Source organism: Eurosta solidaginis, chromosome 4, assembly GCF_040869045.1.
Source record: "Eurosta solidaginis isolate ZX-2024a chromosome 4, ASM4086904v1, whole genome shotgun sequence".
Classification (NCBI taxonomy): domain Eukaryota; kingdom Metazoa; phylum Arthropoda; class Insecta; order Diptera; family Tephritidae; genus Eurosta; species Eurosta solidaginis.
This window is the reverse complement of record NC_090322.1, coordinates 72,135,502-72,150,770: the sequence shown is the minus strand read 5'-3', so window position 1 is coordinate 72,150,770 and position 15,269 is coordinate 72,135,502. Positions and strand designations below refer to the sequence as shown.

The 15,269-nt window shown below is 38.5% G+C and overlaps 1 protein-coding gene across 1 annotated transcript in view; it reads left to right on the top strand.

Moving 5' to 3' along the window:
- Positions 1-13,944, top strand: part of Dok (docking protein homolog) — a 126,015-nt gene extending 112,071 nt beyond the window's left edge. The window contains exon 2 of the mRNA XM_067782058.1: positions 11,949-13,944. Within this exon, the coding sequence (XP_067638159.1) occupies positions 11,949-13,712 (1,764 nt within the window). The 3' untranslated portion in view covers positions 13,713-13,944. The remainder of the gene's footprint in view (positions 1-11,948) is intronic.
- Positions 13,945-15,269: the final 1,325 nt, after the last annotated feature.

Genomic DNA, 15,269 nt, shown 5'->3' with positions numbered 1-15,269 from the left:
CAAATTTGATGCAGCCATCCAGAAATTGCGCAAGGATTTTTTAATAAGGCTTAAATAGATTTTGGCATATGATGAAGGACGAATTCAACTCAACATGGCCGCCAGAAAATTGCTTTGCTGAATGAAAGCAGGCAACTCCGGCAGATTTGTGTGCGGCCGTCTTCTTCTTATGTTCCGCTGTTGATGTTGCTGTGGCACCAATTCATTACTCATTTCAGTGAATACCACATGAAATGAAATAAATACTGTGCAATGCTTATATTTCATTTCTTAATTTCCAACAAATTTGCAACAATAATTAAACTTTTCAATTTTTTAAACAAAATAAGAAATGTGCAACGAAATTTCAATTGACAAAACAGCTGACTTCGAAAATTCGAAATTCCTATTCCCCAATTATTGTTCTCCCTAGGAGAACAGAATTGGAGGAATTTTTTCGCGGGAATAAAAAAATCCGCGAGAACAAAATTCCGCGAGAATATTTAGAATTGGTCTGATTGCGACTGAAAAGCTATTTTTAATTACTTTTTTGGTTTGTTCCTCAACGCTTTATTTTTTCTTTTAACTGTGGTAAGCTAAAAGAGGAAATCCTGTGAGCTTAGAAAGGCTGGCAGTTGGTGAAGCCAACAAGCAAAATCTCGGTTCAAAATTCCCCAAAAGTTAGGGAAAGCTATACCAAAAAATCAAGCTTAGCGGGTCTGAGTTCACAAACAAATTGTTCAAAAAAAAGATTTCTGAAAAGAATCAAAAGGAAAAAAGTGAACCGAAAATTTCGTGAAAAAATGAAACTAAACCCTAAACGTGGCATTGCACCCAGGCTAAATTGTCCTCACAAAATAATATTAATTCACTGACGCATACAAAAAAATTATATACATATGGGGTATTCCATCCCATTTCGGCCAATTTTGAACCCGACCCCTTTAGAATTGGCTGAAAGTTTTTCTTCTTTTTCTAGCTTACGAAAGACGTTTTTCAGAATTTTTTCAAATTTTTTCATCCAACTCGAAACAAGTTATGAATTTAAAAAAAAAAAACACCGTTTTTGTTTTCAAATTGCTATAACTTTTTCAAAAATTGACCGTTTGGGATCTTTTTTTTTTTTAAATTGGTTTTTTAATGTACTTTTCGGAAAAAATACAAAAAAATTTTAAAGTTTTTTTTTAATTTTTCAGTTTTTCGAGATTTTTTGAATTTCACCATTTTTTTTCTCATAAAAAAACTTCATTCAATTCTGCAATCATCCCCACTAATCCCGGAGTGGGCCGATTTTTTTTTATATTTTTTTTATTTAATTGAAAAAAAAAATTTCAAAAATAAAATATTTTATTATCAATTTTATTTTTATAACAAAAAAATGTAAGACAATGAATTTTAAGTATTCTTTATTATTTATTTGTTACATTATTTTTAGAAAACTTACATGTTTACTGTGTCAGTCCTTAATCCTGGTTATTTTAATCGTAGATTACCATAATATATAAAGAAAAGAATACTTAAAAATCATTTTCTTACATTTTTTTGTTATATAAATAAAATTGATAAAAAAAAAATTATTTTTGAAAATTTTTTTTTTCAATTAAATAAAAAAAAAATTTAAAAAAAATTGGCCCACTCCGGGATAAGTGGGGATGATTGCAGAATTGATTGAAGTTTTTTATGAGAAAAAAAAATGGCGAAATTCGAAAAATCTCGAAAAACTGAAAAATTAAAAAAAAACTTTAAAAATTTTTTTGTAAGTACAAAAAGTACATTTAAAAACAAATTTAAAAAAAAATATCCCAAACGGTCAATTTTTGAAAAAGTTATAGCATTTTGAAAACAAAAACGGTGTTTTTTAAAAATTCATAACTTTTTTTGCGTTGGATGAAAAAATTTGAAAAAATTCTGAAAAACGTCTTTCGTAAGCTAGAAAAAGAAGAAAAACTTTCAGCTAATTCTAAAGGGGTCGGGTTCAAAATTGGTCGAAATATGATGGAATAACCCATATATATAAATACCACGGCTGCAAACCGGTTCATTAACCGAACCACCCGCTATTTTGGGGATTTGAACCGAAGCACGAACCGACCCGTTTTTTTTTTTTTCTTAACTCCAAAATCCAAACTGAAAACCACCCAAAGAAATGGTTCGGTTCGGTTCAAAATAAAGTTTCAACAAATATCACTTACTTTGTTCAATTCACCACTTTGCTTGAAAATACAACTCTAAGATAAAATTGCATACAGTTTTTCTCGATGGCAACGCTGTGAGTTGTCACCTTTGATAGTAATACGTCTACTGTTTGCGCCTGTGGTAAAAACTTGTGAAAAAATAAACAAGGTTACAAAATGAGTTCAAACCCCGTGCATAACAACTTTGTATATGAAAGGACTTTTAATTTTCCATTTATAACATAGTCCGAACTATAACACAAACCACATACATACATATGTATGTATAATTATAAAAATTTTAAAGTTAAATTATTCCAATTTTTATCAATTTTCGAAACTTTTTATTAACAGTTTTTAGAAAATTTCGGAATGTTCAGTCTTGAAGCTGATTCCATTATAGTGTAATAGCGTGCAAGTTTCAAATAGATGAGAATTACCGTTAATTTAAAAAAAAAAAATTTCCCCGAGGGTGTTGCCCATATCTCCCATATAAAAACAAATTTTGTTCATGCGGTGTATGGAAAAAAATGCGAACACCCTCTTGAAACTTGCACATTATTACACTACAGTTAGATGAGCTACTAAACTGCACAATAAGAAATTTTTTGAAAGTTTTTAATAAATCTGGAAAACTGATGAAAACCTGATTAATTGTTGGGAGCTTTGTGTAAGCTTTGAAATGTATATATTAGAGTGACCACAAAACATATGGGATTTGCAAAAGTATTGAATTTTTTCGCTCCCCGCGCATTTTTTGATAGCTTGACAATAGAAAATAAGCTCTGCATAAAAATCTGACCATCTGTAGTGGGAAATAGCCACGCGCATTTGACCTAAAGTTCAAAAATTGACCTAAAAATTATGCATAGCTTTAGAGACCAATATCTCTTTAAACAATGATTTTCGGAGAAATAATGTAATAATTATTTTTATACAAAATGAAACTGGGAACATATTCTCCATATGATATTTATACCTACCGTTATCCTTTCAGGACATATTGAGTCCTTAAAGTCAAATTTAAATTTTTTTGTTTGTTAAAAAGGCAAAAATAAATATTTAAAAAATAGAGAATTGCATAAAATATACATCATTTAATAGGTTATTTAAAGTAGTTTTACACATCATAAATTTTTTTAATTTACATGCACTATTATAGTCAAGAAAATGATTTAAAATAAGCAAGCCGCATTTTTTCAAACTTTTTTTTTACCAAACTGAAAATATCGTAGTAGGCTTTGCAATTAAAAAAAAAAAAGTGGTATAGTTTCATTCTTAAGGTACGTACTCAGCTAGCGTCGCGGCATGTAACAGCAGCGTCGCGTCATTGTACGTCATAATTTGGTATATCGCACTAAAGCGGCAGTAGAGCGACACGCTTCCCAAGGCAGTCGGTTCTATGTACCGGAGCGACTCGGGATTTTTCCCGACCAAGGACTGTCATTTCAGTGTGACCCCATTTAATTTGTTTCGTCCCTCCCACAAATTGTCATCCTCCCAGCAGCTCCTGGCAGCAGGACTGCTACATATTCTCTTACTCCGGGAAGGTATCGAACCCAATCCGGGTCCGTCTCCTGACCCCGGTCCTGAGAAATGGTTTTGCTGCATTTGCCAGAAAAGAATCTTTTTAGGACGGTCATACTCTGTTCAGTGTGTCTCGTGCAAGGGATGGTTGCATCGGACAGGTTGTTCTGGGCTTGATCCCAAAACCCGACGTCCACGTAACTTTATAAATCTTTTGTGGCTCCTTGCTGCTCACGCCCAAGGGCGTCCCGTAGTCTACGCCTAAGCGTATCCCCACTACCTTCCAGCAGCTTCGCTGCTCAGCAAGCCACAACAAGTACCCGCTGCTGCTCGCGCCCCACGGCGCCAACAACTCAAACAGCTGATACCACTCATAACTACTACCTTCGTAGTAGAGCTGGTAGCAATGCTGAGCATCAGCCCCTGCCCCCGTCTTCTTCTCCCCCCCTCTTTTCTGGCAGCAATCGTGCAGGTCAGGGAAACAGACTCTTAGTCCCTGCCTCCGTTTGCACCGTCTGCCAGCACAGAATATATAGGTTTGCGACATCCGCTCAATGCAGCTCCTGCCTTGGGTGGTGCCACTTTCCTAGATGTTCTGGTCTCCGCGACGGCAACCCCTCGACGGGTTTCATCGCGCCATGTTGCCAGGTCGCAAACCCAAATCATCCGGGTACCCCAATGCTTGCCCAAGGGCGACCAGTCCCAAGGCCACAACAGCAATTGCGTCCTGGCCTTCCACAACCTAGGCGTAGTCACCCCTCACTTACCCCTAGAGTGGCGGCGTCACCCCTCATGCACTTCAGAATTCTGCATTTCAACTGTAATGGACTAACTGGGAAGATTACGGAGATAGTCGATTTCATGAAGCGGCACAACATCCGCATTGCCGCGATTCAAGAGACTAAACTCACAGCGAGATCTGCATTGCAGACCTGCTCTGGTTATAATGTCCACAGGAAAGACCGCGAGAGCGGAAATGGAGGCGGCCTCGCGTTTATTATACACCACTCTGTGCAATATCATATATTTGATCCTGGCATCGACCGCAGTGACAATGTCTTAGAACGTCAAGGCCTATCTGTCCGGTCAGGCGATGCAAATCTAGAAATCATCAACATCTACATCCCTCCTGTCACCTGTTGCCCCAGTGGATACCGACCTAATATCGAGGCCTTACTCACTGGCAACAATCGCATTATCTTAGGCGATTTCAATGCCCATCACGACCTATGGCATTCAAACTTGCGGGCGGAAAGTAGGGGTGAGATGTTGGCGGATCAAATAGACGAAACGACGTTCTGCACAATAAACGGAGACGCCCCCACACACATGGTAGGAAGCTGTCATAGCTCGCCAGATATCTCAATCGTGAGCGCAGAACTCGTAAACTGCGTCAACTGGCAGCCGATGGTAACATTGGCATCCGACCACCTGCCCATACTTATTTCGTTCGAGCGTACCGCCGACTTCATCGTCACCGAAAAACGCACTTTCATAAACTTCAAAAAAGGAAAGTGGGAAGAATATAAATCTGCAACAGACAGCAGCTTTGCTGCCCTCCCTATCCCGACTGATGCCCGCCAAGGGGAGCGTGCCTTCCGTAAGGTCATTGAATCCGCCTCGGCACATTTCATTCCCGCCGGGAGAATTCCCGAAATCCGGCCCACTTCCCGGCGGAGGCCGCGAGCTTAGCGAGGGAACGCGTCCTTATAAGACAGCTTGATCCAGGCGACCCCCAAATAAGGGATATAAACCAACGCATCAGATTGCTTGTGGACGAACACAAGCGGGCGAAATGGGAAGAGCACCTAAGAGGTTGTAACCTCTCTACCGGTGTAGGTAAACTTTGGTCCACCGTAAAGTCCCTATCGAATCCGACTAAGCACAAAGACAAAGTTTCCATCGCCTTTGGCGATAAGGTGCTGTCGGATGCGAAAAAATGCGCGAGCGCTTTCTGCCGACAATATATAATGCATCCTACGGTCGACAAAGATAGACGGAGAGCCAATAGACACGCACATAAACACAAACTCAGCGCGTCACCAATTACCATCACCGCTAGAGAGGTTGAGGACGCCATTGGTCGCGCTAAAGCATCCAAAGCAGTGGGCCCAGACGGCATAGCCATGCCGATGCTTAAAAACCTAGGGAAAGAGGGTTTCAAATATTTAGCGCATGTCTTCAACCTGTCTCTTTCCACCTTTGTCATACCCGAGAAATGGAAAATGGCCAAGGTGGTCCCGCTACTAAAGCCTGGGAAACCAGCTAACGTAGGTGAGTCATATCGTCCGATATCTCTCCTATCGCCAGTGGCAAAGACGCTTGAAGCCATTTTGCTCCCTTATTTCCAAGCACATTTGCAGCTAGCCCCTCATCAGCATGGCTTCAGAAAACTCCATAGCACTACCTCCGCGCTAAATGTCATTAGCATCCAGATAAATTGCGGTTTGAATCAATACCCCCACCATAGAACAGTACTCGTAGCGTTAGACCTATCAAAAGCTTTTGATACGGTCAACCATGGCTCGTTACTGCAAGACCTGGAAGGGTCTACCCTTCCCCCATGTCTTAAAAGGTGGACCGCAAATTATCTGGGTGGTCGGCAGGCATCGGTGCAATTCAGAAACGAAACATCAAAACAAAGGAGAATTAAACAAGGGGTGCCACAGGGTGGTGTCCTATCCCGGTTTTGTTTAATTTCTACATATCTAAGCTACCTTCATCACCGGAAGGAGTCACAATCGTTTCTTACGCCGATGACTGCACAATAATGGCCACAGGCCCAGGCCCAAAGATCGATGAGCTATGCAATAAAATAAACGGCTATCTCCCTGATCTCTCCAGTTTTTTCGCCTCGCGAAACCTGGCATTGTCACCGACTAAATCTTCCGCGACCTTATTTACAACATGGACGCCCCAAATGTCGACCATATTGAACATCCACGTCGATGGCACTACGCTACCGACTGTCCTACACCCCAAAATCTTGGGTGTGACGTTTGATCAGGATCTACATTTTGGTGCGCACGCAACCGCAATTGTTCCAAGAATTCAGAGCCGGAATAAAATCCTCAAATCCCTTGCCGGCAGTACCTGGGGAAAAGATAAAGAAACGCTCTTGACCACATACAAAGCAATTAGCCAGCCGATCACGTGCTACGCGTCACCCATATGGTCGCCAAGCCTAAAAACCACCCACTGGAAGAAACTACAGGCCTGCCAAAATACTGCTCTCAGAATCGCCACGGGCTGCCTTCTTATGTCCCCAGAACACCATCTGCATAATGAGGCGAGAATACTCCCCATCATGGAGAGAAATGAGATGCTGACCAAACAGTTTCTGTTGAATACCCAGAAACCTGGGCATCCCAACAGACATCTGATTGACGAACCAGCACCGCCTAGGGGCCTAAGGAGTCATCTCCGTAAGCATTTTGAGGAAATACGGCACCTGAGAACCCAGCCGTATGAAGCGGAAAAACACAAGCAGGTCCTTGGTGAACTCCATAGACAGGCGTCGGACCTTTATGTCGGGAATTGCCCGGTGAATCCAGTACTTGAAGAAAAATATCCAGAACTCGCAGAAGAGGAACGCATACTCCCCAGGGAAACGCGTGTCACTCTTGCTCAACTTCGTTCTGGATGCTGTAACAGGTTAAACTCTTACCTATCCAGAATCAACCCCGACATACAAAATGTATGCCCTGCTTGCAATGTGTCCCCACATGACACCAACCATCTCTTTAATTGTAATGTGGAACCAACGCCTCTAACACCCCTTTCCTTATGGTCCACCCCTGTTGAAACGGCAAGTTTCCTTGGACTCCCGTTAGAGGATATTGATGACAATTTGTGATCGGTCGCGGCTATTAGGTGGGGCGAGCATTGCTACAACAACAACAACAACAGCGACACGTCGCGGCAAAATAGTTGTTGTTGTTTAAGCATATAGTGGTTTAAAAATGACATAACATGCCGCGAAATGTGATATACCAAGCAGCACCTGAGCGGCAGCAGCGCGTCAGTTTTGCCTAGTTGCTCAAATTTGTCGCTACGTGACGCGAGGCGCAGTTCCGCTGCCGCTAAGTGTGATATGCTCCATAAGAATACATGCAAAGAATATTTGGTCGTGACGTGCTGCTACGCTGCTGTTACGTGACGCGACGCTAGGTGTGATCTTACCTTTAGTAGGTTATTAAAATATTTCAGCTCATTCAATAGTGTGTTGAACCTTCTTTAAAGTGAACTTGTAGCGGTAGTGCTCATAAGTGTGTTATATTCAGTTCAAAAAAGTTTTGTTCAAATTTTTTTTTAACTATTATTGTAATGGCATTAAGATCCAGATGCATTCCCTTAATTGGTAATTATTTAATAATATCTTACGAGCTAAGTGCTATGTAAGGCTTTTATATTGTATAATGTAAGAGTATCTTCTTTAAACACAGGCTGAAAAAAAAACTCTTTGAATGGAAATATGCTTCCAAGCAGAAGAGAACATACAAAATAATGTTATGGCTATGTGCTTCGACACCACTGCAAGTAATACCTGCCTGGTATTATCTATCTTATTTGTAATTTGATCATGAATGAAGTCTTTTATATTTTCTCGTATATCTTTCGGGAAAAACGTAGCGACATCTGCGTCCTCAGTACCATACTCAAAGTCATCTTGCTGTATTTGCGGCCATGCTCTTCGAAATTTTTCGAATAACGAAATTTTTGGTCCAGAATTTGTTTTCTCAACTGTAAATTTTAATGCTGCTCCTGCCAAAAGCTCCATTATATGATGTCTACATGGTAGGTATATCAGTTGCCTGCCTAACTTCTGTTCAACCACAGCGCATTAGAGATGTAATTTCAGTTTATGAGCTATTTCTAGACATATGCGAGAAGAAGAGTACAATTCAGAATCGTCAGAATCGTGATATGTTGTAAAATAAATAACAATTATTTGATATTTATTTTGGCGGGATAACAAAGCTGAAGTATTTAAAGATCAAATTGATGTGAAACATTTTCAAATAAGGTCAGAATAGCTTCAAAGGGGATGAAAAGTTGCTGTACACAACACAACATGCGTACACCAAACAACAACAACAACCAAAAGCAAGTCGGTAGACACAGCACTGCATAGGGTCGTTATAAACATAGAGAAAGCTCTGGAGCATAAGAAGTATGACATAGGGGTCTTATAAGACATTGCCGGGGCTTTCAACCGACTCAAATAAAAAATATCTTTTATTCGGCTGAAAAATCAAATAACAAATAAAAAGTATTTTTTATTTGGAAACCGAATCAAATAAAAAATATCTTTGATTCAGCTGAAGAAACAAATCACAAATAAAAAGTATATTTTATTTGGTGGCTGGATCAAATAAAAAGTATCTTTGATTTGAAGGTGGATTTTAAATCAAAAAGGATTTAGAATCACGCAACCCTGCTGAACGATTATTTAAAATTTCTGCCATTACATTTTGAAGATGCTGCTGTGTAGCTTTTAACGTTTCACTTTGCTGTGTTAGCAGACGTGTAACAATTTTTTTGTGACCGCGTAACGCGTTTATTATTAGTCAGATAGATAAATAAGGTTTATTTTATGACAAAAATTGGTAACGTTTTATAAGACGGTGCACCACCTAATTTTTATCAGAAATTATCAAACGGAGTACAACTTGAATCGAGAACGTGTGATGTTGGGATGGGCAGAGCTTCCTTGGGCCTGTCCTCACAACATGAAGTGACAAATATTTTTTAAATAGATATTACTGATTAAAAAACCTAATTTTTGCGGACTTTGTGACTGGCGTGGAGCCAATTAAAAACCAAATTGCTTTTGAATTTGTGCCTGGCGTGGTGCCAAATAAAAACCAAAAAATTTAATTTTTTATTAGAAATAACGGAGTTTAAATATTATTGAATAACGGAGCTTTTATGTATAACGGAGTAACATTGAGATTTAAGAACTGGCGTGGTGCCAGTTAAAAACCAAACTGTTTTTTGGTTATATACATAACGGCGGTCACCGTGGTGTGATGGGTAGCGTGCTCCGCCTATCACACCGTATGCCCTGGGTTCAACTCCCGGGCAAAGCAACATCTAAATTTTAGAAATAAGATTTTTCAATTAGAAGAAAATTTTTCTAAGCGGGGTCGCCCCTCGGCAGTGTTTGGCAAGCACTCCGGGTGTATTTCTGCCATGAAAAGCTCTCAGTGAAAACTCATCTGCTTTGCAGATGCCGTTCGGAGTCGGCATAAAACATGTAGGTCCCGTCCGGCCAATTTGTAGGGAAAATCAAGAGGAGCACGACGCAAATTGGAAGAGAAGCTCGGCCTTAGATCTCTTCGGAGGTTATCGCGCCTTACATTTATTTATTTTACATAACGGAATATAACGGGATAGTGAAAAAACGTGGCGACAAGCCACATATTGATACAACACATAATTAGATAAAAGAAAATTTTCGAAATGAGATTTAAAAACTGGCGTGGTGCCAATTAAAAAGCAATATCGTTTCATATACATTTTGATTTGGCATTATCGGTTTAGTCGACGCCAATCACAGGTTGAGTAAATCAAAAAAAAAAAATTATCAATGGTGGTATCAAAAGACCTCCGTTTTTAGAATCCGAAAGCGAAAATTTAAATTTTTTTCTGAAGGTATATTATTAGGCTTTTCCGGTCTAAGTTTTTTTTGTAAGTGCGAAATAAAATTACATTAGTCCACTTTTCTAACCCAACGTTTCGCTAATAACTTTTTAGCATCATCAGGGGTATGCGTTTATTTGTTAAATCTGTTACAAACAACAAAATACAACAAATGTTAAATTACATGCAAAATATATTGAATTTGATAAATCCGTATGAAAAATCAACTAAAAACAGATAATAATACATAAAAAACCAACTTAAAATATTGCACTCTGCCGAGGGTTTTTCCCCTTTTGAAATTATTTAAAACTATTGTTTTTGAACATACAACACTTTTGAAAAACATAAAAACATTGAACATTCATGGACAGTAAATCAATACCATCTTAAGGCTATGGTAATCTCGTCAATACTAAAAGCTATTTTCCTATACACGTAATGTAAGCAGATGCTATATTGTCTGTATATTCTTCTATTAGTAAAGACAGCTGAGTGTCCACTTGATATTATGTGTTGTGATAACGCTGTACTGTTCTTTTGTTTTCTTATATCCGCTTCATGTTCGCCCAGTCTAACACCTAAGGGACGATTTGTTGTGCCAATATATATTTTGCCGCATTCGTCGTTTGGTTGTCCTTTGCAAGTAATTTCGTAAATGACGTTGTTTTGTTGATGGAGATCTACAGGACACATTGTTCTTCTAAATATCGTTGACAAAGCAGTTTGACTTATAGGCAAGTGTTGTGTTTGTTGTTTTTATTATGCTGTGATCAATATTTTCAGTAAGTTTGGGTATATATGTCACGCTGTAAAACTTTTTCGCTGCTTTCGTTTCTAAATTTGTTCTTTTGTTAGGTTGGTTGCTGGATTTCATGATTTCTTGGTTTATTAGTTCTCGTATTAAATTATTAGGATAATTGTTGCTGCTTAAAATATTATACATTTTTTGTATATTGGCATTATGAAAAGTTTTGTAGCTTAAGGTCAAAATTTTATGTATGAAATTTTTTGCTGTATTAATCTTATATTTGGTCGGCTGCGACCCCCTCTCGGGGTCATCTTATGGTTTTTCGTAAATATCTTTCGACAGAAATAAAAGTTTAATTTCCGCTTTCAGATTCTAAAAACGGAGATTAGTTCGACTTATTTTATTGTTATAAGAGTTATTCATTTTGGTTGTACTATAAAAGATCTTAGATCTTTATTGTCAATAAATAAATGTAAATAGGAATGTCAATCAGAAGCGTAGTTTTCATGGCTCATGTTACGCTACGTATTGATAACCAGCCTGCATACCCCCCAAAATTTCTCTGTCCCCAAATAAAGACTCCATAGGCTTCAGAATCGATGTTAATACCCATTGAAAGAGGGGATGATTGACCATACAGTCGTTAGATGATGACCTATAAGATCATAATAAATTGTTCCCGAGATGGTCGGGTAAGAACCTTAATGATGTTTGTTTCCGCAATGTACCGGGTTTAGGGTCGAGAAAGGAACATCAACTTCGATAACGCTCCCCAAAACCCTCTGGGAGTGGCCTTATCGCTACAACAACAACAACAAAAATTAAAATATATACTAACTGTACTTTTTACTTTATTTTATTTTTATCAACAGAAAAATTGTCCCAGATATTGCTTGCTTTTTAATTCAAGTCGGCATGGCATTGAACGTCTCGAAATTTGCGAATCTAAAGACGACAAGAATCCGAAAATTGTAACACTTGAAAATTGTGTAAAAATAACACAAGAACCCCCACCTGCAAATCTGATACAGGTTAGAAAGAAAACCGAATCTTTAACTCTAAATGCGTTATCAGAGGAAGATTTAAAAGATTGGACGAATGCATTACAAATGGTCGCCTTTAGAAATAAAAGCATCTTACATTCTCCACAAGCTGCTATTGAGGAAGATAATGATCTATATTGCAGTTCTTTTGGAGATGGTTTATTTTTTATTACTCTTATACCTTCTGATACATCAATACGATGTAACCTTGAATCAAAGTCGTACATGCTGCATTTAACTGCAACTGAACTTCAATTGAAAGATACCGACGACCTTAACGATGTTCGAGCACGATGGCCTTATAGATTTATTCGCAAGTATGGATACCGGGACGGTAAATTTACTTTCGAAGCAGGAAGAAAATGTTACACTGGAGAAGGTATATTTACGTTGGACCATACTAATCCCCAAGAAATATTCCGATGTATGGCCTCTAAGATGAAATCAATGAAAAAATTAATTAACTGTGACAACCTAACCAATGATGGCAACGAACATCATTGGAACATTGTAGCTAATATGGAGGCCGGATCCCGCTGTCCTTTGACACCAAGCAATAATCAGCAGAGCATTAGCATCGAAAACAACTCACAAAATGGTGTTTCATTTAAAGATTTTACAACATCAAGTGATTCTCTTAATAGTTTTTTTGCAAATTCGAATACCAATTCTATATCGACATCATTGCCACAAATCATCAAACAAATTCCAAACAAGCCACCTCGCAAGGTGCAGATACCATTTACTCCGCTAACAAATTCAAATTTACAAACAACCCAAGGAAACAACCTAAACTTTCAATCAAATTCGGAAAGAAGTAAATATCAAAACTATGATGCAGTTTCAATAACTACTTCAAGCGACCCAAACAAAACTATTGGATCCACACTTGTGTTAAAACCAAATACCCCCGAGTGTATGAGGAAACATATACAACCACGAAATGAAAAGCAACTAATATCAGAAACTGAAAGGGATTATGAAAGTATAGAGGCGGTTACTGATGCATGGAAAACACTTGGAATAGATGATGTTAAACATACTGAGCGTATTTTGGCTAACAACAGTGATGATAATAACGTGGAACAGAATTGGCAACGTCCTGCTAATATTTCTCAACGTTCATTAAAGGAAGCGTTTTTGTCTCCTAAGGTTTCAAGAGTCATAGATATCGACATTGGTGAAGGAGTTGGTGTTGGGGGATCCGCCAATAATGCAAGAAACGTTGATGATACTTATGATCGTCTTGATTTTATGTCTCCCAATAATAAAACTTCAAGTGGGTATAATACCATAGTGTCTGTTATATCGTCGAACCGTAAACGATGTGATTCACCTTCACCAAGCGACTATGAATTTATAGGAAACCCTGAAATCAATGATACCAATAAAAATGGTATTACTGCCGGAGGACCACCATTAAATTTAAATCAACCTAAGTCGCTGCCTGCGCATAATTGTAACATTGTTGGATCAAGGTATTTTGATTCAGCTGCGGGGCATCACACTTTTCAGGATGCCAAAATGGTATCGACTAACAAAAATTATTGCGATATAAATTATACAATAGTTAGTAAGCCTAAAAGAGTTTGATTCTAACATTTTTTAAACAAAAATCATTATTAAAAACTGTGATTATTGTATTTGAGTTAGAATTATTTTATTCGACCGACTTACAAACAAAATACCTGTAAATCCTTATAAATTTAAACATACATACTATGTGCGCCATATAACAAAATTTAATACCTGTATTCCACATCTAAACCTACATGTATATTTGTTTTAGATATTAATAAAAGTGAAAAAATTCCATATAAACTAATTTAGTGTGTTAATTTTTTGGATTTCATAAAAAATTGGAAGAGTTTATTTTAAAGGCGTGTGCCGACTTCAGTATTTATAAACTAGAGGCTGCATTCAGTCTTCCTTTTACACATGATGCAACAAACCAATCTGTTTTTATGATTTTACGTATGTAACATTAATGTATTTTTTCTTGGATTCTAACCTTGAAATACTGTCGAACCTTATATATAATACTTTTATAATAGTATTACAGATATTATCATCAACCTCAAATTACAAAAATAAATTTCCAACAAGACAAAGCGAGACCAACATTCCCCCAAAATATATGAGTTTAACTTGTTATTCTTTTACTTACTTTACTTACTTAATTGGCGCTTAACCGTCGCTCCTTCGCTCCGCCAACCGGCGCCAATTGGTCACACCAAGGGAGTTTAAATCGTTTTCCACCTGATCCTTCCAACGGAGTGGCGCCGCCCTCTACCTCTGCGGGTTCCGATAGAAACCCTTTCTTGGGCGGAGCATCATCTTTCATTCGCATAACATGGCCTAGCCAGCGCAGCCGCTGCGTTTTAATTCGCTGGACTATGTTGATGTCTGCGTATAGCTCGTACAGCTCATCATTAAAGCTTCTTCCGTACTCGCCATCGCCAACGCGTAGAGGCCCATAAATCTTTCGAAGAACTTTTCTCTCGAACACTCCCAAAGCCGCTTCATCTGCAGTTGTCATGGTCCATGCTTCTGCCCCATATAGCAGGACGGGTACGATAAGTGACCTGTAGAGTATGATTTTCGTTCGCCGAGAGAGGACTTTACTTTTCAATTGCCTACCTAGTCCAAAGTAGCATTTATTGGCAAGATTGATTCTTCGCTGGATTTCAGTGCTGATGTTGTTGCTAGTGATGATGCTGGTTCCCAAATAAACGAAGTCTTTTACTATTTCGAAATTATGGCTGCCAACAGTAGCGTGGTTGCCAAGGCGCGTATGCGCTGACTCTTTGCTCGATGAAAGCAGGTACTTCGTTTCGTCCTCATTCACCATCAAACCCATCTTTAGCGCTTCTTTTTCCAGTTTTGAGTAAGCAGAACTAACAGCGAGGGTGTTTAGGCCGATGATATTAATGTCATCAGCATATGCCAGTAATTGCACGCTTTTATAGAATATTGTTCCAGTGCGGTTAAGTTCTGCAGCTAGTATAATTTTCTCCAGCATCAAATTAAAGAAATCGCACGATAGGGGGTCACCCTGTCTGAAACCTCGTTTAGTTTCGAACGGCTCGGAGAGGTCCTTCCCAATTCTGACTGAACTGATGGTGTTGCTCAACGTCATTTTGCACAGCC